General features: G+C 44.3%; 1 protein-coding gene across 1 annotated transcript in view; it reads right to left on the reverse strand.

Moving 5' to 3' along the window:
* The window catches only part of MTHFD1 (methylenetetrahydrofolate dehydrogenase, cyclohydrolase and formyltetrahydrofolate synthetase 1), a 74026-nt gene that overhangs the window by 28918 nt on the left and 22035 nt on the right, over nt 1-23073 (reverse strand). Inside the window, exons 3-14 of the mRNA XM_056133160.1 lie at nt 13415-13474; nt 13005-13058; nt 12542-12678; nt 12330-12430; nt 10875-11011; nt 9719-9830; nt 5638-5765; nt 4886-4983; nt 4521-4694; nt 3328-3464; nt 1410-1456; nt 118-225 (exon numbers count right to left, since the gene is read on the reverse strand). Coding sequence (XP_055989135.1) covers nt 118-225; nt 1410-1456; nt 3328-3464; nt 4521-4694; nt 4886-4983; nt 5638-5765; nt 9719-9830; nt 10875-11011; nt 12330-12430; nt 12542-12678; nt 13005-13058; nt 13415-13474 — 1293 coding nt within the window. The remainder of the gene's footprint in view (nt 1-117; nt 226-1409; nt 1457-3327; nt 3465-4520; nt 4695-4885; nt 4984-5637; nt 5766-9718; nt 9831-10874; nt 11012-12329; nt 12431-12541; nt 12679-13004; nt 13059-13414; nt 13475-23073) is intronic.

A 23073-nucleotide genomic window follows, 5' to 3' on the forward strand; every position in this document is an offset into this window, starting at 1 on the left:
CTTTCAAGTGAGAAGAACCTCATTGCTGTGTTATTTTGCATCATCAGTATCCAACAATTCAGATGCTTCAACCCTTTCAAAAATGCATGGGTGGGGGTGTGTGTCTGAGGAGCCTACCTTGTCTGTCTGGGTGAGTTCGTGGAACATCCGGGCATCGATGGCTGCAGCAACTAGATTATTAGCAGCAGTGATGGCGTGAATATCCCCCGTGAGGTGCAGATTGAACTACAAAAGAGAAGCCACATGAGCCTTCCAACTTTCATCAATCTTGCTAAAGTTCATTCTTTTGCACTTAAATTGACTTCAATATGAATGCCTAGAAGCTATGGCAGGCGATAAACACTTCATGGAGGGAGAAAGATGTTGAAAATTTAAGGTACCAGCACACTATCCCTGCAAGAAATTACCATTTTCCCCAAGTTACATGTCCAGGGACCACAAATGTCACACTATTAGGGTTCAAAAGCCATACTGAGTAGCATCTCAAATCCTTTAAACAGGGAGTGAGACGGACATACACAGGAGTACCAAGAATGCCTAGACATATGAACTTTACATACAAGTGGTACAACATGGAAAGTATCATGCTGAGCGAAATGAGTCAGAAAGAGAGGGATAGACATAGAAAGATAGCATTCATCTGGGGGATATAAAATAATAAAATATGAGATTAATACCCAAGAATAGCTGAGAGCAACACCAGGAGAACTACTCCATAACTTAGAGGCCAGCTGGGTATTCTAGGGGAAAGGACAATTCAGATAGAAAGGGGAACACCAAGTGGAGTGTGTTTGGAGGATCCTCCCAGGAGGGGAGATGCAGGTTGAAAGTAGACTGGACTGAACATGTTCGCCACTCAATGCCTCTTTGGCTGATCACAATACCCAGGAGGAGAGAGAAAACAAAAGGGAATGCCCTGCCACAGTGGCAGGGGGGGATGGGGGGGGGAGGGATATTATCCTGGTGGTGGAAAATGGGCACTGGTGGAGGGATGGGTATTTGATCGTGGTATGACCGAGATCCAAGCACAAAAATTTGTAAATCTACAACTGTACCTCATGGTGTTTCACTAATAAAAAAAAAAAAAAAAAAAAGAATGCCTAGACATTTTCCCACTATGGTCCTGAATTCACTGATCATTGGTTCTTCCCAAACTCTTGCTTCATTTGATTACTTCCCTAAAATTATTTATACTGAAAGTCAGCCTCTGAAATCCTTGTTAAAAAATTAAGCAGTCTCTCAACTAAGAGAGACAGCAAACTAAGATTTATTTCCCCCCTTAAGTGTTGCTCTCACTGAGAGAAAAAAGCTATTTGTCCAGCAAGAAAGCCATAATGAACATTTATCTCTGAAGAGAAAAGCACAAGTGTAATGAAAAGTCTAGATTCAACAAAATCCCAAGACACTACCTCTTCCATAGGAATGACCTGTGAGTAGCCGCCTCCTGCAGCGCCACCTAGAGGACAAGCCACCGGGGAAGATAGGTTAGCTATGTCTTAGCCTGGCAACTCAGAAATAAAGGCACTAAAGGGTTTTTGTAACTGCTGCACATATTATTTATTTACTTTTACAATTATTTGGACAGATTTAATCAGGTGTTTCTAATTTTCTTTTCTTTTCTGAAACCCTTGATTTTGTTCATGCTGACTATTCTCTCAGCTGAAACCTCAATCAAAACTATAAATACATATGTAACTACTTATTATCTTTACAAACAGGTTCCCCATGATTCCAAATATGTTACAAGACTTAGCCTACATAAAGGCAGACCTGTTCAGTCTCCTATCTCATAGAGGGCCACTCTAGTATTTTATAAAAAAGAATGTTAAAATTCACATACCGGAAACAGAGACTAGCTTCCTAAAAGATTAATTGCTAGATTTTTTTTGCTTGCCCATTTGGATTTTTAATCAAATGACAAAACATTCAGGTCATCAGAGAGTTAAATGTCAAGCTGAGTTACAGATTTTGTGGGGTCCTTATTTTTGCAAAGCAGAGATAAATCAATGAAAATGGGGCTATACAAGAGGACGGAGAAAACTGGGTTCAATAAGCAAAACACAAGAAAAGTCTCATTCTGAAATTTTAAGGGAGTATTAAAATTAAGAACTGAACAAAATTTAAGCCCACTTATAGAAAATATAGCTATCAAAATCTGAAGGTGAAGTATAGTTACTGGCATTGAGTGTTTATTCATTCAGAAGAAATACTGAAAAACAATGCTGATGGAGCTGGACTTGTTTGAGAGTTTGAAATGGACAATGGACTCATTTTGGTAATGTTGCCTTTGACCAAGTTACCTCTGAAGTCCCAGCTGCTGCTATTCTAAAAGGGTAATGTTGCATATCTTAGGTCAGGAGATATGTATGAACAGTTTAGCTGAATAGATGATGCAAATTCTTCATATAATAAGGACAGGAATCTCAGTCTCTCTTTTTTAAAAGAAGATATATATTTGTATATATGCACAAACATGTATTTTTGGAAAATTTGAGAAATTTGGGAGTATTATTTATTTATAGTTTAGGTAAAATAGTTACATTAGCATTAACCCTGATGGGTTTGTTTTTGGCTCACACCTGGGAGTGCTCAGGGGTGGTTACTCCTGGCTCAACACTTAGGAATAACTCCTGGCAGTGCTTGGGGGACAATATGAAATTGAACCCAGGTCGGCTGCATGCAAGGCAACGCTCTACCCCCACTGTACGGTGACTCAGGCCAACATTGATGGCTTTGATGTATATTTGCTGCACTTTACCATCATCAAAGTGTCCATCGCCTTCCACCAGTGTCTTTATGCCACCTCTAGTTCACCTCTTTATTCATCCCACATGCTCTCTCCCTGCCTAGCAATATCAGTTTTATAAACCAGGAACAAGATTTTGATACTGTCTGTGCCCTTGTTTTGTTTCTCTATCTGCTACAGATTAGAGAGGTTAACAGGTAACTGTCCTCCCTGTAACTTATTTTGCTTAACAGGATAAATAAAAGGGCAGGCATGTCTTAACTCCCCATCGGCAGCAATGATTACCTTTGCTATCACTGAGGTCACAGCAAGACCCCTGGCTGCACATTACCTGGCCTAGACAATTCCCACATTATGTCAGACAGTGAGAGTAGGAGAGGGAGCTCCAGTAAAACTATACTGCAAGCACCATGGTGGGGGGGGGGGGGGGGGAGCCGGAAACGGGGACGGGGACGGGGACGCAGGGATGTGAAAAGAACACGTGGTGTCAAGTGATCTGAACTCATTCACAAACATCCAAGGGCACCATAGGCCAGGGAAGACTAAAGGAGGGGCACACCAAGGTCCTGTCCCACGAATACCTTTGATTCCAAAGGTGGGGCCCTGAGAGGGCTGCCGCACACAGGCGAAGACATTCTGGTGAAGATGGGCACCAAGGGCTTGCACAAGCCCAATTGTAGTGGTGCTTTTCCCTTCTCCCAGTGGCGTCGGAGTTATTCTTCAGGGTGAAGACAAAAGAGGAAAACCAAATGTAAGTTATATTTATCTGATTCACTCACTTGAATAATGAAAGATGTGTAAAGAGGGTTGGGGAGAGAGCTCAAAGCGCGAGGCTACCACATGATTCCCTGAACAAGTGCAGAGCAACCCCTGATCATGGGCGAGGAGAAATCCCCAAGCACTGCTGGGGTGGCACCCAAAAACAATAATAAAAGACATGGAAAGGATCTTTTCTGAGAGCCTGATTTGTCATCTCCCCCCCAATTTATTTATTTTTGGCTTCTTGGGTCACACCAGTGATGCTTAGAGGTTACTCCTGGCTCTGCACTCAGGGAACCATATGGTATGACAGGGATCAAACCGGGATGGCTGCAAGTGCCCTGCCTGCTGTACTATTGCTCTGCCCCCCCACTCCGAAATTTTAAATTAAAACAAAACTGTTGTTAACTCCTGGCACTGTGAGGCCCAAATACTTAGAGAGACATTGTTATTTAAATTTCTCAACAGTCTCAAAAATTAGCCTTTAATATTAGTCAAGGAATTAAAAAACAAAAGTCAACAGAGTTCTGAATATGAAGTTAAAAAAAGGGGGAGTCCATCTGGGAAAACAACGTGTTTTGGGGGGGGGGTAGGGCACAGCCAGCAGTATGCCAGGGCTTATTTCTGGCTCAGCACTCAGGGATCACACTTGGTGGTATTCTGGGGACTGTATTGAACTCTGGTTAGCAGAGTGCAAGGAAGGCATCTTACCTACCACACAGTCTAACACCCTGAAAACAACTGTTAAGATGCAATGCTTTACTTGATAACCCTGACAGATATTCTCATCCCTGAGGACATAAAATCTCCTTGAGCCTCACAGGGTTACTGTTAAGGAAGGATAAAATGAGAGAAAATAGGTGTAAAAATGCTAAGACCAAATCAAAGGAACTTATATATAATGTATACAGGCGCTCACGATACAGTGAATGCCAAAACAACCCCTGGAAAGGAGACAGGTGATTCAGGATTAATACTAAAATTTGATTGGCAAGTGAATAAAAAAAACCCATACCCAGTGACCACCACATATTTCCCATCAGGCTGATGCTTCAGGCGTTCCAGTGTCGACAGCAGAACTTTGGCCTTTGTTTCACCATACAACTCCACCTCTTCAGAGAGTAAACCAATTTCTCGAGCCAGGTTACCAATGGGCTTTGGCTTACAAGCTCGTGATATATCAATGTCACTTAAAAGAAACAGAAAGTTCATATTGATCTTTCCTCTCTGAATTTGAACCCACTGTAACAATGCTTCCTCTCTCTTCCCACAAGCAGCCCTGGGGATCTAGAGGGGACATAAACAAAACTACAGTAGCTCTCAGCTAGAAATCAACAATCCACAAGGTTTAAAACCAGAAAGACTTTATTTTATTTTTACCTCGGAACAGGTGTCTTGAGGTTAAGGTGGTTATACTGAATTATCCATTTTCCGGGCTTAGATTTCTCCAGGAAACGCTGTGCACTGTCTACTGTGCTCTAAACAAAGCAACAACAATGGAATTCAGAGGTAATTCTTTTGAGCTGCAGCTCAGTACCAAATCTCGGCTCACTCCAGTGCAACCACAAAATGAAGAGCTTTAAGACTCACCTATTACGGGGCTTGAGCGATAGTACAGTGGGTAGGACATTTGCCTTGCACGTGGCCAACTCAGGTTCTATCCTTGGCATCCCATTTGGTCCCCCACGCCCCACCCGAGTGATCCCTAAGTATAGTACCAGGAGCAAGCTCCAAGCACTGTCAGCTGTGGGACAAAACACCCAAAAAGAAAGAAAAAAACCAAAGATCCACCTATTAACATGTTTAATTTAGTTCTAGGCCAGAGTCTGCAGGGTCCCTGCTGCTCTACTAGGGAGCGTGTGGGACAAAGGGCAAGGCAGGCAATACGCACCCAGAAAGACAGTGTCTGCACCTACTTATACTCCAAACGAATTTAGAACTGTACCACCCCTACTCTCCTCCTTTAATATGACTCTATTTCGCTATTCTTCTCTTTCCTTTCTTGTTTAACGGGTTCTCACATTCTTACTTCTTGAGTATGTTTTTATAACACTTCTACTAGGGAAGAAAAGCAGTCATTTGAGCTGTACTGGCTTCGGAGATCCACGACAGAAACATTAATTCACACGTACCTGCATTAGCATTGCCACTGTCATGGGCCCGACGCCGCCCGGCACGGGCGTGATAAAGGCTGCCCTCTCTCGGGCCTCATCATATGCCACGTCGCCCACGACTTTTTTCCCATTTGGTTTTGTAGCATCTGGTCAAGGGGGGAAAATATTAAAGCAAATTTTCAGAACCTGAATCATTGGTTCATTTTTAAATTATGTGTCAATCAAGACTGCTTTCCTCTCAAATTATGTAGAGTTTAGGGTGTGCAGTCCTATCTGACTTAAAAGCTATAGGATGATGGCTGTTTTCTCTTTCCTAGAGAGAAACCTGTAAAATTCACTATTTGCTGAAGCGGTTTTTCAGAGCCAGGAGAATCCTTTTGTAGTCTGTCAGGTGGCAAATAAACTACAAATTGTTTTTGTACATAATGAACACCTTTTAAAATGCTAATTTGCCCCAGGCTTACAAAGGAATTTTTTGGGTGCATAAAGCTCCAACTATGTCACAGCTGCCAGATACCGTTTCTACAGCAACTGTCAGCATTTTATAAGCTCCAGGCATGAGCAGGAGGAACAATTCAACATCTAGTTCCAAAGACAAGCAGTTACTTAAATGTATGCAAAAGGCAAAGAATATAATTGCACTTCCGTTAAAAGGATACAAGAACCACCACAAATCTGAGCTGCAAAGAATAAAAGCCAACCTTGCACCACTGCTCACCCATACAAAGTATGTTCTTCACTGGGCTTCAGGGCACTTGCAGGAGGGCTGGCAATAGGGCCAAACCTTGCAGCTCTAATGCCCTCCTAGCAGCATTTGGTAGAATCTAACATGTATGTTATTTTCTGAAGTGGATGAACCCAACTTAGTAAAATAAAGAAGACATACTAATTCTTTTTTTTTCCCTTCTGATTTTTGGGACACACCCGGTGGTGTGTAGTGATTACTCCTGGCTTGGCACTCAGGAATTACTCCTGGCAGTGTGCAGCGTACACTATAGGATACTGAGGATTGAACTCAGGTGAACTGCATGCAAGGCAATCATCACTCTACCCATTGTACCATAGCTCTGGCCCCAAAATACTAAGGCACTTTTTAAAAAATCTCAGGGCTAGGACGAAGGAGACGTTACTGGGCCTGCTCGAGGCAATCAACGAACAACAGGATGGTCGTGATTGTCGTGATCGTGAACTATCAGAATTAACCTGAGTGCCCGCTAAGGTAGAGAGCACATTATGGAAACTGTGATGAAATCAATGGACAAAGAAATCACTTCTATTTGTTTAAGACCATGGTTTCGGCAACCAACAAACATTCTGGATATTACAACAGTCCTAAAATTTGTTCTTTTTACTAGGAATTCTATATAAAGTCCAACTTAATCCTCGACTCATTCACATTTAATTTGCGGAAGCCACTACACTGAATAGATTGAGATTAGATTTGGATAAGGGGGTGTGAATCTCTTCTCTCTTTTTATAACCTCCTGGCCCACCTTACTATTAATATGACTCTTCTCACATAACTTTTAATAAATCAAGCAGAGATATGTTCAAGTGTTCAGGCCAATCATTTTTGCTCTATACTTAAAACATTTAAACTATTCCTTTAGAACAACAATTTAATTCATTCTTCATTTGGTGATCTAACTACGTTATCCCTGAATTAACCATGCAAGTGATTTTAATAATCAAAATATGAACCAAGGAGTGGTCCAGTTGTAGAGCTTCAAATATTACTATTTACAGAGATAATATTTAGGACCTCTTCCCACTGATCTATGATTCACTGATACAGCTTATCTCAGAGAACAGTACAATCCAGTCTTATTAATACTTATTCACCTATATGCCCAGGATGAGAAAAAAAAAGCTGCCCATCAGAGAAGATATTTTAATCACATGCGTATTTTACCATTTGTGTAAAGAACAAATGTGAATGAGAAAAAGTTTCACATATAAGTCAACATTCCATACCGATCTCTGCAAGTCTCAAAATCCCCACCCAGAATTTCCAAAACAGAAAAAAAAGTCAAAAGCAGAAATATGATACAGAAGGTGCAAGGTTTAAAAAGAATGAGCTTGAATGTCATATTGCAAGTACTCAAAAGTGAGTTGTAGGAGAGCAATTTCTTCATCATCCATAAGATAATTACACTATAAGAAAATGAGTGATCAATTATGAGCTACTGTCTTAAAAGCGTGGTAGGCAGAGTGGGAGGGAGGTTAAAAACAGTGAAGGCTTGACAGTGACTAATGTTCCTGGCAGCTCAGTGTCTGTATTTCAAACTTGAGATGGAGAAGGAGAATAAAAGACTATTCTTGTTATAACTCCCTTCAACAATCCAACAGATACGTGTGCCAGCAGTGAGCAGGCAGAAATATGGACAGAGCACAGTGGGAGGTGACTATGCACTGGGGGAGAACACAGGATCCTGCACGTGACACATGACAGAGGAGACACCAAGGGGAACGGGAGGGGTAGAAGGGCGAGCAGAAGTTTCAAAAGGAGAGCCCATTCTTTGTTGGGGGAACTTTCAGACAAGGTCTGGGGTGAAGAAGGAAATCCAGACAGGAGGTGGAAGGAGGTGGTGGAAAGCCAAGGTGACACCTGAATTTTCTATGATGAGGTAGCCCAAAACCTGGGGTCAGGTTCTACACATAACCAACAGTCATCTGGTTAACGGTTGGTTATTCCTTTCCTAATCTATGAGCTACTTTATGTGGGAAAACTTCAGATGCAAGATTAGCCTGCACCACTAGAGACAGAGGTGCAGAAGTGACAAAGGACATACAAGGCATGCGCAGGGAAGGTGTATATTCCATTCAAACGCTGTGAAACAAGAGATTCACAGGGTACACGAGAAAACAGCACGAGGCTAAGGACTATGACAAGAGCATGCAGATGGACTGTGTGCAAGCCAGCTGGTGCAGTGAGGACCAGTAGGAAATCGGGGGCCAGAGATACTACAGAGGATAGGGTGCTTGCCTTGCACGTGACTAAACAGGTTCAATTTCAGCATCTCATACAGTCCCCTGAGCCTACAAGGATTGATATCTGAGTGCAGAGCCAGGACTAAGTCCTGAACACCACCAGGTGTGGCCCCAAACCCCCCACTCCCTCCAAGGAGAAGGGAGGGAGGGAGGGAGGGAGGGAGGGAGGGAGGGAGGGAGGGAGGGAGGGAGGGAGGGAGGAAAATCCACAGCAGTTCATCCAGCTGAGAGGGTAAGACTCAAAGTCAGAGGACAGACAAGGAGGAAAAATATCTAATATTTGAAAGCACATCCGAAATGGGGAACAACAGGGAATGAAACAGAAAGATTCCAGGCCCATGAGAAGGAGAAATGGGGATGTCATGAACCAGACAGGGGAGTGAGGAGTATCTGAGGAGAGGATGCCAAGGATGCTAGTGGACACGGCAGAAGGTGGCTTTACCCTCTGTGCCTAGAAAAAGCCCAGGCTGAACCTCTAAAAACCTACGGAACTCTTGGCCAAATGAGTTGTCTGCCAGCATTCTCATACTTTGCAAAGAGCACACTGTTTTGAATGTATCCATCGTCTGTTAAAATTATGTATTACTTAATACACCATGCAAAATGTTATTAAAAGGTGAGCTCAAGGTGCAAACAAGGCACACGTGCAAACAAGGCTCCTGCTTCAGCCTGAACATAGCAGAGGCGACAATCACAAGCTTTGCCATTAACCTGTCTTCAAGGGGCCACTATGCCAGCTACTAACTGCATGCATCCCCCAGACATATCCCTCTGGACCTCAGTACTTCAAACCTCAAGTGGGGGGCTGGAGCAACAGCACAGGGGTAGGGTGTTTGCCTTGCACGCGGCCAACCCAGGTTCGATTCCCAGCATCCCATATGGTCCCCTGTGCACCACCAGGGGTAATTCCTGAGCGCAGAGCCAGGAGTAACCCCTGTGCATTGCCGGGTGTGACTCAGAAAGAAAACAAAACAAAACAAAACAAAACAAAAAAAACCCCAAACCTCAAGTGGGACAATGGGGTCTTTGCCTACACTTTGTCTGATGATCCAGACTCCTTCCTCTGGTCAGCGCATGAGAAACCATTTTCTTCCTCTGCACCACTCACCTGGGATGTAATTGATCCCACAGTCAATGACTATTGCTCCAGGTTTGATCCACTCCCCTTTCACCATTTCTGGCTGACCAGTCGCAACCACCAGGATGTCACCTTTATTCACCTAGTAAAAGAAGGTTCAAAAATTCAACAGAGAAACACACAGAAATCTAGAATGAGGGCCAAGGATGCAGCTCAGTAGTAGAGTACTTCGCTGTATGTGTGAGGAGGCCCTAGGTTTCCACAAAATATTTAACATATTTAAACACAAAATGTGTATTTTAAAAAAAGAAAAAACCTAGAGTGAAAGGCCATCCTAAGTTTTGGCAAAACCCCCAAGTTTTGTAAAAACCCTAAGTGTTTATTTTGGACCATACCCAGCAGTGCCTAGCGGACCATACAGGGTGTCTGGGATCGAACCCAGGTTAGCCACATGGAAGACAAGACTTTGCTTGCTAAACTAACTCTCTGGTCCAGTTCTGTCTAATATTCTTAACTGTCATCAGCCTATTTGACAGCATGTTAGGTGAATGTCTTGAACACAGGCCACACACCATTTCCGACCGCCTTTCATATGTTGCACTTACTCCCACACAAGACAAAGAGTCTGCAGCGAAGGGAGGGGCCCAGGTTTGGAGCCACAGCCCATAAGCCAGGCCCTGGATCCCAGACCCCTCTCCCATGGAACAGAGTGCAGACCATCTTCTGCAGAGCGCAGGTTGCACCCCTCTTCTGCTCTCCCAGCTTAGAGTCTACGCTGTCAACAGAGGTACAGCCCTGGCAAGTACAGGCTGTCACAGGGGCCAAAAAACCACTGTCCACATCTCCCACAGAATGCCTCTGCCTCGAAGGCCAGCAATGCAACGCATCTGTGGGCACCAGGCTGCTAGGGGTCAAGTCACAGTTCTGCTACTTATCTGCCACAAGGTGACTGGCTAGAGAAAGATCATGGCCAGAGCAAAATCTGGAAAAATGTAATCAAGTTTTTGGTTTTTGTGGTACTGGGTATTGAAACCAGGAACTCACACATAAAAGGCATGTGACTAAACACTGAATCACAACAAATTTTTGTTAGAATTTGCTTCTTCAACGCGCGCACGCGCGCGCGCGCGCACACACACACACACACACACACACACACTCCTTCTGTTACACTCAGGACCCTTACCTCCTCATTGAGATTGGCAGTCTTCGAGTGGCAGGTGGTTACAGTGGCATTGTTCCACAGAAGCAAGTCATGCATTGGGGCACCAACTATTTTACTGCGGCCAATCACTACAGCATGCCGGCCAGCAATCTGCACCCCTGAAAGAAAAGCCAACGTTCACATTGTGGAGAGCCATCCTTTGCAGAGCACAGAACAAGTACACAAAAGCAGGATTTTAGGCACAAGGAAAACTCTCCCCTGAACAGCCCTCCTTTGGCAATAATATCCTCAGTTTGGGCATTACAGTTATAAACTGGGACGTGGACATGTGTCCTCCTTCCTGTGGGTTTAAGGGAGCAGCTTAAGCCAAGATTCATTCATTGAGTCATAAGAGAGTGGGAAGAAAACCTACACACAATAAGAAAAGAAACCCCAACATTCAGCTAAACAGCCATATGGGAGAAGAGGACATCAGATTAAATTGTAATGGTTACGATAAATGGGTATTAGTGGGGTGGAGAATAGCAGGGAAAGTAGATCGTATTAGTAACTCTTTCCAACTTGCAGTTAAGTTAATTTGAGCAGATCCTCATCTTCACTTCTTTTGCCTACAGGACCTCAATCACAGGGCTCTTTGCAGGGAATTGATGAAAAGGAACTTAAAGTGAATCTGAGAGTGCTTTTGCCTATTGAGTGCTCTGTGGCATTATACCTCTGTCTTTTTCAGGACTGACATATCCTGCACAACAGGTCATTTTGTCAGTTCAGCAAAAAAGCCCTAGGATCTGATGATGTTCAGGCTGTTGGGGACACTTGGACCAACCTGGTAGTGCTTGGGGGCCTCGGGGTTGCACCCGGAAGGTTCAAGGCACCATGGGATACTAAGGATAGGACCCAGGTCAGGAACATGTTAGGCATGAACTCAAACTGCTGTACTATCTATCTCTCAGCCCTTAGATTTATTCAACAGGACACATTTCCTTAGTTTAAAACAAAAACAAAGATCTCTGCTAAAAGTATTCACAATAAAGTTTAAATACCAAGATAGAGACTAGGTAATGGGGGTGAAATGGCCAACTGTTCAAGAGATATTTCAGCCATCTGTCTAGTCCGAGAACTACTACGAAGGCTCAGTGCCCAGGAAGTGGGTGAAGACTTAGATTTTTTTTTTTTTTACATTCCCTCCTCACTCCTCCCCCAAATTAGCTGCACTGAACTCAAATAATACGAGTTCAAACTATGGCTCTGCTGCCTTCTGGAAAAGTTACTTATCCCTTTGAGTCTGCTTTCTCATCTACTGGGGGAAAAAAGTAACAGCAATTTCAGAGAGCTTCTCACAAAGTTGAGATTGAGGCAAAGTCCCCAGCAGATAGAACAAACCAATCAAGCCCACTGAGTCTGGGTCCAATGTACCTCCTCTATACCTGCGCAGAGATCAGTTCCAAGAATCGGGGCTTAGTATTTATTTTCTTGTACCTGTCTCCTTGATGAGTTCCAAGCATCCTTTGGGTGTACAAGGGATGAAGCAGTCATTTAGGTCACCTCTAGCGAGCTTCCCAGCGCTGATGCTTGTCAAACTAAAGCAAAGATGACAAAGAGGTAACAGGGTGCCTTTAACCTTTAGAAGTGAATATTCACTTCCATTGTTTCCAAACAGAGATGGTTACATAAGACCAGGTCACACTCACCCATCCACATCCTTTTCTGGCGAGATGGCATTGATCACTGCTTCGGTATTGATGGGATTATCTGAATCTAAAGGGAGCTGCACTATGAACCCATGGACAGTGAGGTCCTCATTCAAAGATGCAATACACTTCAACACCTAAAAGTAATACCACATAGAATGTGTATATATTTATCACACAGAAATCAAAAGGGCGATAAAACCCTTTCCCAGTCAGTAGTCAGGCTGACCCTCCCGTGCACCAACAGCCTAACTATTATCTTTTTGCAATGTAGCTTTCCTTGAATATGGTATGTTTGATCTGGCCACACCCAGCAATGCTCAGGGGTTACTACTGGCTCTGTGCAATTACTTAGGTCCCCCTGATGGTGCTCGGGGGACAGTATCAGATACTGGGAATCTGTAAGTTCTACAAAACCAAAGAGCACGTCAGTTGTTCTCTTAACCAATTCAAACCAACTCACCTCAGCCTCTGTGACTGTTCTTGGTAACTTTATGTGGGTGGTTTTGATCCCAATCTGCAAAAACGAACATTTAAAACAGGTCAATGGAAAGAGAACCTCTTCGTTTCTTTTTACCCCGAGAAGTCAGCCTGCAGTTCACCTTGACATTCTCTGAGGACTCATTTCTCACTTTGACCTACTCACCATCTATGTGCTGTACTTCAGCAACTTCATGTCCACTAAGCAAATCAAGGAGTGAAAAATAGTCAAGGGCCCACCGGGGGTCTTGCCTAAATCTAACAGCTCTGAGTCACCTATTTCTGACATGCAGAACAGGTGACATCAAGTCTGCGGTGGCATTTGGCATTTGAGTTACAGGGTGAGGGTGACCGCAGAGGTGGAGGGTGGGGCATCGTGATCCCAGGCATTACCTCTTCGGCAGCCTTCAGCTTCACATTTATATAAAGATTGGAATCATCTCTGTCGCCAACCTAGAATAATACATGCAAATCAGATGGTTAGGGAAAGGCAGGGTGTACAGCAAAGCTTCTGACGCTTTCATTTGGATGAAAGGAATATTTCATGCTGAGAACTTTTACTGCAGAACAAGGAGAATGTAGGGCCAGGATGAGGGTGTGAACACAGTGGTACTACTGACGCTGCCCAGAGCAAAGCCTACTGATTTCTTACTGGAAAGGCCAAAATAAAGATAGGGGGTGGATCCTTCTGCTTGGGAAAACAGGTGGCAGGGAAAGCACTGCCAGCCTGCCAGGAGAGACATCAAGGGGACACACCAGCACTACAGGCATAGCCAGCTAAGGACTGTCATAGGGCTAGAAAAACACAGAAGGTGGGAGAGGTAAGCCCACCAGAGGGCACTGACACCTGCTGCTACCTCCAGCCATGAAGAGGCACCAGAGAGGGGTTAGAGCTGAAGGACATGATAGGGAGGCAAAGAGCTGCCCGCCACCCTCAGACAGGAAACAGAGAGCAGAAGCTAAGTGCCTGGAAGCTTTATACTCTGGTCCTCCCTCCCCCAGCCCCTCATCCATGGCTACATTTTCCCTTTTCATCGGGAGCATTTTATTTTACAAGTATTCTGCCATGATGCAGTGGTTGACATTTGGTCTTTTCAAGACTGAAACATTCTCTCACGGTGAATGTCCACGAATGTTTTCTGCAACTTTCAAAACTGCCGCAGGAAGAGTATCAGGTCTCTGGATACAGAAACAGCTGGGACGAGGTTCCTTTTTGCTAAAGCAGGATGTGCACTGGCCTTCAGAGGAGTGCTGCCAGGCCCTGTCACACTGATCCTCTTACTGGAAGTTCCCCCTAGTTAGAAATATGCCCTTTCTTAGCTTCAGCTACCCCTTAGTTAGAGGGCTATGGCTATATAATTATTTATTTGGGGGGATTTTTAGGCCGTTACCAGTGGTGCTCAGGGCTTATTCCTAGTTCTGCCCTCTGGGATCACTTTTGGCAGGGCTTTGGAGATAATGGGAACATCGGAAAATAAACACAGGGCAATCCGTTGCATGCAAGGCAAATGTACTATTGCTCTGGCCCCTGGCTGTTTATTTGCTAAGGAACCACACCTCGAGGTGTTCAGGGGCCGTTCAGAGTGGTGCTTGGAGGACCACGTAGTAATGAGGGGGGAACCTGGGACTTCCACATGCAAACCACTTCAGTCTTTTGAGTCATGGGCCCAGCCTGAGAGTTCTCTGCTTTGCTGGGACCAGTTGGAATTTCAAGAGAACAGCAAGGGTCTTTAGTGGGAATCTGACTTTTCATAAACAAGGCTTCTTTGTACCTAAGTTGCTTAAGATGGGAGGGGGAGAATGACAGTGTTCCTTAGAATCTTAACACGTCTCATGTTTCTTCTTCATTTTGAGGGGCCATGCAGGGTGGCACTTGTGGTGGGCTCTGACTCGGTCCATGGAATATGATGCAGTGCCACTCCCACAAGCACAGGCTATGCTCTGGCCCTCTGAGCTGTCTCCCAGGACCTCCTCTTATGTTCCATGTTATCACCTAAGCCTGATTCCATTACCACACTTAACACACACTGGGATGTTTAGATCAAAAATGGAAAGGAAATCATTCTCAACATCAATTTATTAGTTTATAGTTTCATAGATATTCCTGTGATTACTTCCTTAGACTCAACTCTGAGGTTAAATGGTTTTATCATTCACTGTGCGTCCTTCTTATGCTGCAATTTCTATTTTACACTTCACCTTAATTCATCCCTAGGGTAGTTGAAATGCTACTCTAAGTCACTTTTCCAAGAAAGGCATATGAGTCTTATGTGTTTCTCAAAATAATTTTCTGTTGCCTTTGCATCTGAAGGACCAACTTGACTAAATCTGGAGTCATAGCATCTCACAGAGATTTCTTCAGTATCCAGAGTTAAGGGAGAGAGGTCTTTTGTTACTGGGCCTCCTCTATAGGTAATTGCTTTCAGTCTGAAAGCTGCTGACAGAATTTTTCTAAAATTAGAAAACAGTTACCAGTTTTTAAAAAGAAGCCTTTAGTAGTTAGAGCTATGAGCTATTTTTATTGTAACCCTAATGCAAAGGATAAGATTTCTAAGGAGCCAATTTAAAGACTCACTCCCAGTCTGGGCATTTTCTAGAGGAAAATGGTTATCTAACCACTGATAGATTAGATATATGAGTATTTAGCTGAAGAACTGTAAATTCTTGACTGACAGTTAAGTAGGTGGGTGGAAGAACAGAAGTTTAATCACATTATATTTTATCAAGAAAATCTTAAGAGATTTAGCAAGGAATGCTGACTTGGCCCAAGGAGATAGCTCAGGAGTCAGAGATATGCCTTGCCTGAGCAAGGACCCACAATTAACAATTAATCTCCACCACTGCATACCTTCCTCAACGCTGTAGGCATGGCCAAGATGGACCTGCACACAACTGGGCCTCAGCAGGGTTGTGTTACCAGGTCTTTGTACTGGCTGGTCTGGCCTGGTTGGTGAAGTATCGCCAAAGATAATTCCAGGGACTCCCCAAGATATCATCACAGAAAGATATCGACTCTGCTAACTAAAGTGCAAGACTTAACTAGTCTACCCCTGCTTCACTGGGAAAGACAAGCTAAAATAACAAAAGTGAAATGAATAAACAAAAGCTGGGGGCTGGGAAGATGGTCCTAAGCACATGTTTTTGCATGTGGGGGATGCTGTTTTCATCCCTAGTGTGGCCCCCAACAAAAAGCAAAATTAAATACAGGTTCAGGGGCCAGACTGATAGTACAGTGAGTAGGACACTTGCCTTGCATGTAACTGATCTGGGTTCGATCCCCAGTACCCTATATGGTGCCCCAGCCCTTTCACTCAGGAGTAATCCCTGAGTATAGAGCCAGTGCTCAGATCCCTGAGCACTGGCAAGTATGGCCCCCAAACCAAAACCAAACAAACCAAAAAAACCTATCAACAAAATACAAGTTTCGAAGCCAGTCTTAAAACCTGGGGGAAACCGGCCAAGGAGACAGTTCCAAGGACTGAAGTGCTTGCTCCGTGTTGGGAGGATATGGGAAGTCCGAGTCAACCCCCTGGCACTGCACGGCTCCCAGCACCATTAGAGCAGCAGTGTTGTGCGGGGCCCAAAATCACACAAAACAAAAGAAACAAAACTGGGGGAAAACCCCCAATATCACTAAAGAAAAAGATTTTACAAAAATAGTTTTCTTTCCTGTGACATTTACTCTTCCTACAACAAACAATTCACTGAAATAAACAAAGAAGTAACCAAGTCCCTGATGTACCAAGAAACACCCACAACATAAATCTTTGATGCTTAGTAATTTGCAAAACAGGGAAAACCTACAGCAGCAGAGAAAACACCAGAGAGAACAGTGGGCCTGTGCTTCCCATCTCAGCTAAGGCCTTTTACATAATGAACAGGAATGGAGGAAAAACATTTAAGGATGATTCACTCGGAACAAAGGGGCAAAAAATTAGTAAGGGTTTATTGAAACTAAGCAAGTAATTAAATGACATGTGAAGACATACATAGAGAAATGTAAAGCGAGGAAGCAAGTATTTCTGAAGGGAGGTTTTTATTTTGTTTTGATGAAACGAGACAATTTTTTTCTTTTTCTCTTGAATCACAGTGAGATGCACAGTTGCAAAGATGCTCATGATTGGGTTTCAGTCATACAATGTTCCAACACCCTTCCCTTCACTAGTGTACATCTCCTACCACCAATGTTCCCAGTTTCTCTCCCACCCTCTTAGATTTTATCATACAACTCAACCTTCCAAACATTCCTTTGTACATCTGTCCAGTGACAAACATTCATCAAATGCTTCCTACTGGATGAATCTGGAGCTCAGTAAGGAAAAACCAGGGCGAAGGTCTAACATAGGAAGTATACTCCCAAGCAGGTATGGGACTGTGTGAGTTTTCTTACAGAAAAAAGGTAGAGACACTCAAATGGTTTAGGTAACCAAGAAGCAAGGAGTTCTAAAAGGTCTAGCTGATATCTGAAGGCAGGTGAAATTGCCTGAGGTTCTCAAAACACCATCCACAAATTCTTTGTAAGACCCCAAGGCTAATTCAGAAGATCTAGAAGTGCTTAACTACTTTCACAGAAAATTGCTGGTATTGTTTACCCACTTCACTGTGTTGACATGTGCAGAATCTATAAAAATAGTAATGATGGGTAAGAACACAGTGAGCTGGCATCAATCAAGACAATGGCACCTAAACAAACTAGACCTCCACTGTCACACGCTCTCAGTAGAAGTCAAAGAAAGCTAACTCTACAGCTCACTCCTAATATTCTGTGGGAGAACTGGAAAGCACTCATAAGGCATTTCTGCTACAAACATAATCATGATGGCTGTCACCAGGAAAAGCATGCTGTCCTTTTTTTTGCCGTGCAAGCTGAACTACCGAATTTTTTAATGGAATACTAGCTTTACTTGAATGAACAACTGACAATGATTATTCACGCTTAAATATTTGGCAAATGTTTTCACAACACTGGACAAACTTAGTCTGCTGTTTCAGTGAAAAGACTGTTGCATTTGTTGTTAATGATAAAACTGAAGTACAAATCAGGATTTTTTTTTTTGGCAGGGGGGAGGGGGGACGGGGGTGATACCTGATGGTGTTTAGGGGCTAGTCCTGTTCTATGCTCAGAAGCAACCCCTTCCAAGAGTGATGGGTCACATGCTAAACTAATATCTTGTTTCCTACACTATCTTTTTGACTCAAAAAAGTAGTAATTTTGTTTCATTCCTATAATCTTACCTCTCAATAAATAATGTTCTGATGTATTCACTGGTGATACTAATGATTTTTTTTACATTTAAATAAATAGCACTGTAGCACTGTAGTACTGCTGTTCATCGGTTTGCTGGAGCAGGCACCAGTAACATCTCCATTCGTCCCTGTAGCATGCTAGTATAGCCCAAAGGCATCTGCTCACTCCAGGAACATGAAGTGAGACTTCTGTTACTGTTTTTGGCATATCGAATATGCCACAGGGAGCTTGCCAAGGCTCTGCTGTGCGGGTAGCTCGGTTGCTTGCCAGGCTCTCTGAAAGGGACAGAGGAATCGAACCCGGGTTGGCCTCATGCAAGGCAAACGCCCTACCCACTGTGCTATTGCTCCAGCCTTTACTAACATATATTTTACATTTTCATAAATAAATATACTAACATATGCACAGCAGGTAGGGCGTTTGCCTTGCATGCAGCAGACCCGGGTTCGATTCCTCTGTCCCTCAAGGAGAGCCCGGCAATCAACCGAGAGTATCCCATCCACACGGCAGAGCCTGGCATATTCAATGTCAAAAACAGTAACAAGTCTCATAATGGAGACGTTACTGGTGCCCGTTCAAGCAAATTGATGAACAATGGGAGGACAGTGCTACAGAGCTATATTTTATATTTTTCATTAAAAAATATACTAACATTAGTATAATTCAGTGAGCAATTATTTTCTCAAAGAGGAACAGAATGAAATACCACATATGGGTAAATGACAGTTATTCAAAGAGTTGAGGAAAAATAAATCGGAAAGGGCTAGAGCATATATATGCTTTCCATACAGAAGCCCCAGTGTTCAATGCCCAATACCATATGGTATTACTGCTGGGTATGGTCCCAACATCTCTCTCTCTCTCTCTCTCTCTCTCTCTCTCTCTCTCTCTCTCTCTCTCCCCCTCCCTCCCCCCCACCCCCTCTCTCTCACTGCACTGTAATTTTTTTGTCATACCTGGCGGTGCACAGGGGCTACTCCTGGTTTTACACTGAGGAATTACTCCTGGCGGTGCTCAGGAACCATATGGGATGCTGGGAATCGAACCCGGGTAGGCCGCGTGCAAGGCAAACTCCCTACCCACTGTGCTATTGCTTCAGCCCCTGCACTATAACTTTAAGCAACACAGTTTCAGACTGCATACTGCACATTGCAACTAAGCTTTAAACACTTTACTCAGTGGGTCAGGAAGATAGTTGAAAGAGCTGAAGCAAATGCTTTGCATGCAGGAGCTCTGGGTTCCATCACTGGTACTTCATAGTCCTTTCAGCGCTGCAGTAGTGCACCCCCATTCTCACGCCCTGCACCACTAGGTGCAGTTCAAAAAAACAAGTAACAAACAAACAAAAACCTTACTAACTCATGGTGCTGTAGCAAAGAAAAATACAACTCTATGAGACTACCAAAACTAATTAAAAAAGTTAAAAGATATTCTAGAACTCAAAATGACAATATCACCTACACTAGTGCGTGTGGCATATAGCAAAAAGAAGAAAAAACCAGTGTCAGTGGGAAAGTAGTAAAAAGGACCCTTTACGGTGTTGCTCCCTTCCGCCCTCCTCCCTCTGGAAAGAAAGATGGCGGCCACACGGGAGCCTTGTGGACAGCAGTTATGAGCCGGGGTTGTGGGGGAGACTAAAACCTCATGGGAAGGGGGGTGTTCCGGTCCGTCCTTCATGCCCTACCGAGGTCACCAGTTGCCCCCCGCGAGCGGCTCTCCAGCACAGCCACGGCCCCAGAAGCACAAGGACTTAATGCAGAACCTGGCAGCTTGGAGCAGAAAAGTGAAAGGGCTATGCGTTAATCCAGGCCATCATGTCTGTCCGGAGGAGAAAGGGTGTTGCCCCAGTCGCCCTCTCCTCTCTGGAAAGAAAGATGGCAGCCGCATGGGAGCCTAGTGGACAGCGGGTATGAGCCGGGGGTGTGGGGGCGACTAAAACCTCATGGGAAGGGGGGCGTTCCGGTCCGTCCTTCATGCCCTACCGAGGTCACCAGGTGCCCCCCACGAGCGGCTCTCCAGCACGGCCACGGCCCCAGAAGCACAAGGACTTAATGCAGAACCCGGCAGCTTGGAGCAGAAAAGTGAACGGACTATGCGTTAATCCAGGCCATCATGTCTGCCCGGAGGGGAAAGGGTGTTGCCCCATTCGCCCTCTCTTCTCTGGAAAGAAGGATGGCGGCCACATGGGAGCCTTGTGGACAGCAGGTATGAGCCGGGGTTGTGGGGGCGACTAAAACCTCATGGGAAGGGGGGCGTTCCGGTCCGTCCTTCACGCCCTACCGAGGTCACCAGTGGCCCCCCATGAGCGGCTCTCCAGCACGGCCACAGCCCCAGAAGCACAAGGACTTAATGCAGAACCCAGCAGCTTGGAGCAGAAAAGTGAAAGGACTATGCGTTAATCCAGGCCATCATGTCTGCCCGGAGGGGAAAGGGTGTTGCTCCCTTCTGCCCTCCTCCCTCTGGAAAGAAAGATGGCGGGCACATGGGAGCCTCGTGGACAGCAGGTATGAGCCGGGGGTGTGGGGGCGACTAAAACCTCATGGGAATGAGGGCGTTCCGGTCCGTCCTTCATGCCCTACCGAGGTCACCAGTTGCCCCCCACGAGCGGCTCTCCAGCATGGCCACAGCCCCAGAAGCACAAAGACTTAATGCAGAACCCGGCAGCTTGGAGCAGAAAAGTGAAAGGACTATGCATTAATCCAGGCCATCATGTCTGTCCGGAGGGAAAAGGGTGTTGCCCCATTCGCCCTTTCCTCCCTGGAAAGAAAGATGGCGGCCGCATTGGAGCCTTGTGGACAGCAGGTATGAGCCGGGGGTGTGGGGGCGACAAAAACCTCATGGGAAGGGGGGCGTTTCGGTCTTCCCTTCACGCCCTACCGAGGCCACCAGTTGCCCCTCACGAGCGGCTCTCCAGCACAGCCACGACTCCAGAGCACAGAAACCAATTTCTGAACTATCTGACTTTCAGTAGAAATACTTCCAGGGTCAATAAGTAAAATAGCAGAAATCCAAAACCAACATTTAATTCTTGAACCCAGCTGTAGAAAGCAAATCACTTCACAATGCTTTTTCAGCATGTCTGATTTGGGGGGGGGGGGGGGGGGTAAACTCTAACTAATAGTGGTGAATCTTTTAATGAAACAATGAATCTAATCAAAGCAGATAGAGTGTTAACTAGAATTCATCTGCCTCACAGGGACTGGGAGGGGTGAGGGGTGGGGTCTTATTGGGGTTCTTCATGGTAAAAAAATAAGTAGTGGTAAAGGGAAATGTGTTTGATGTTTGCATGACTGAGACCTAAACCTGAAAGCTTTGTAACCTTTCCCACAGTGATTCAATAAATAAATAAATTAAAAAAAAAAAAAAGACAGTAGTAGAAGGTCTTAGGCATACTGGTGATGGTGAGTTGCTATAATTGTGTCCATCAAAACTATGAATATTAACAATATTGTAACCATGTTGTAACCCAACTATAATTTAATAAAATCCATTCTTCATGATAAAAAAAAAAAAAAGGACCCTTTACTCACTGCTGCTGGAATGCTGTCTGGTTTAGCCTCTGTGGAAAATAGTATGAAAGCTTCTAAAAATATTAACAGTTAAGGAGCTGGAGTGATAGCATAGCGGGTAGGGTGTTTGCCTTGCACATGGCCAACCCAGGTTCGATTCCCAGCATCCCAAATGGTCCCCCGAGCTCCGCGAGTAGTACCTGAGTGCGCGAACCAGGAGTAACCCCTGTGCATCACCGGGTGTGACAAAAAAAAAAAATAACAGTTAAGGGGCTGGAGAGATACTACAATAGGCAAGACCGTTTGCCTGGCATGTGCCCAACCCAGGTCCGATCCCTGTGCACCCTGAGTACTGCCAGACAAGGACCGAATGGCACCCTTTCAAATAAAAAAGTAATAATTGTGCTGCCATATGCCCCAGATATTCTAATTCTTGGCATTTACCCCCAAAACACAAAAACATTAATTTGAAAAATTACTTGTACTCCTACACTCATTGCAGCATTATTCACAAGAGTTCAGAGCTGGAAACAAGCCAACTTATTTGAATCCAAGAACTAATGGATAAAGACTGGATAAAGCACTGTGGTATGGATGCACAATGGACTATTACTCAGTTTTAAGGAAAGATGAAATTCTGAAGTCTGTTGTAACTTGGATGGAATTGGAGATCACGCTGAGTGAAGTGAGTCAGAAGGAGAAGGACAAACACCAAGTGATCGTTTTCATATGTAGAATATAAAGAAATTGGGAACAAACAATGGCCAATAATAACAGATCCTGAAAATCTGTCTACAGAACTGAGTTTGCCAATAAGGAAGGCAGATGAGATGGAAACTAGAGAAAGTGGTGGGGAAATGCTGATACTCAGGTTGTGGGGAGGGGGAAGGCATGTATTATAAATCAGCTCCTGAAAAAAATAAAAAATTCTAGAGGACGTGGGATGGCTGTGAGCAAGCACCTATCTTATAGGCACCAGGCCAAGAATTTGATCTTGGCAGCCCTTCTTGGCAGCCCTATCATTTAGGATCCTTGGCACCCCCACCCAAAAGAGAGTACAAACACTGAAAGTGACAAAGCAACCCTCCCCATTGCCAAACAACAACAAAAAAGTCAGGAGGGGTGCCATCTGCAATAGCCAAAAGTTATAAATAACTACGTTATAAAGTTGTAACTTGGTGAATATTCTGAATTCACCAAGAGCTGAATTCATTTACTGTTACATTTATAAAACTGAATAATGCCTAGCAATGAACATTTTACAATTACCTATAGCAGCATGGATTTATCTCATA

The sequence above is a fragment of the Sorex fumeus genome, unplaced genomic scaffold, assembly GCF_029834395.1.
Source record: "Sorex fumeus unplaced genomic scaffold, SorFum_2.1 ptg000098l, whole genome shotgun sequence".
Lineage (NCBI taxonomy): Eukaryota > Metazoa > Chordata > Mammalia > Eulipotyphla > Soricidae > Sorex > Sorex fumeus.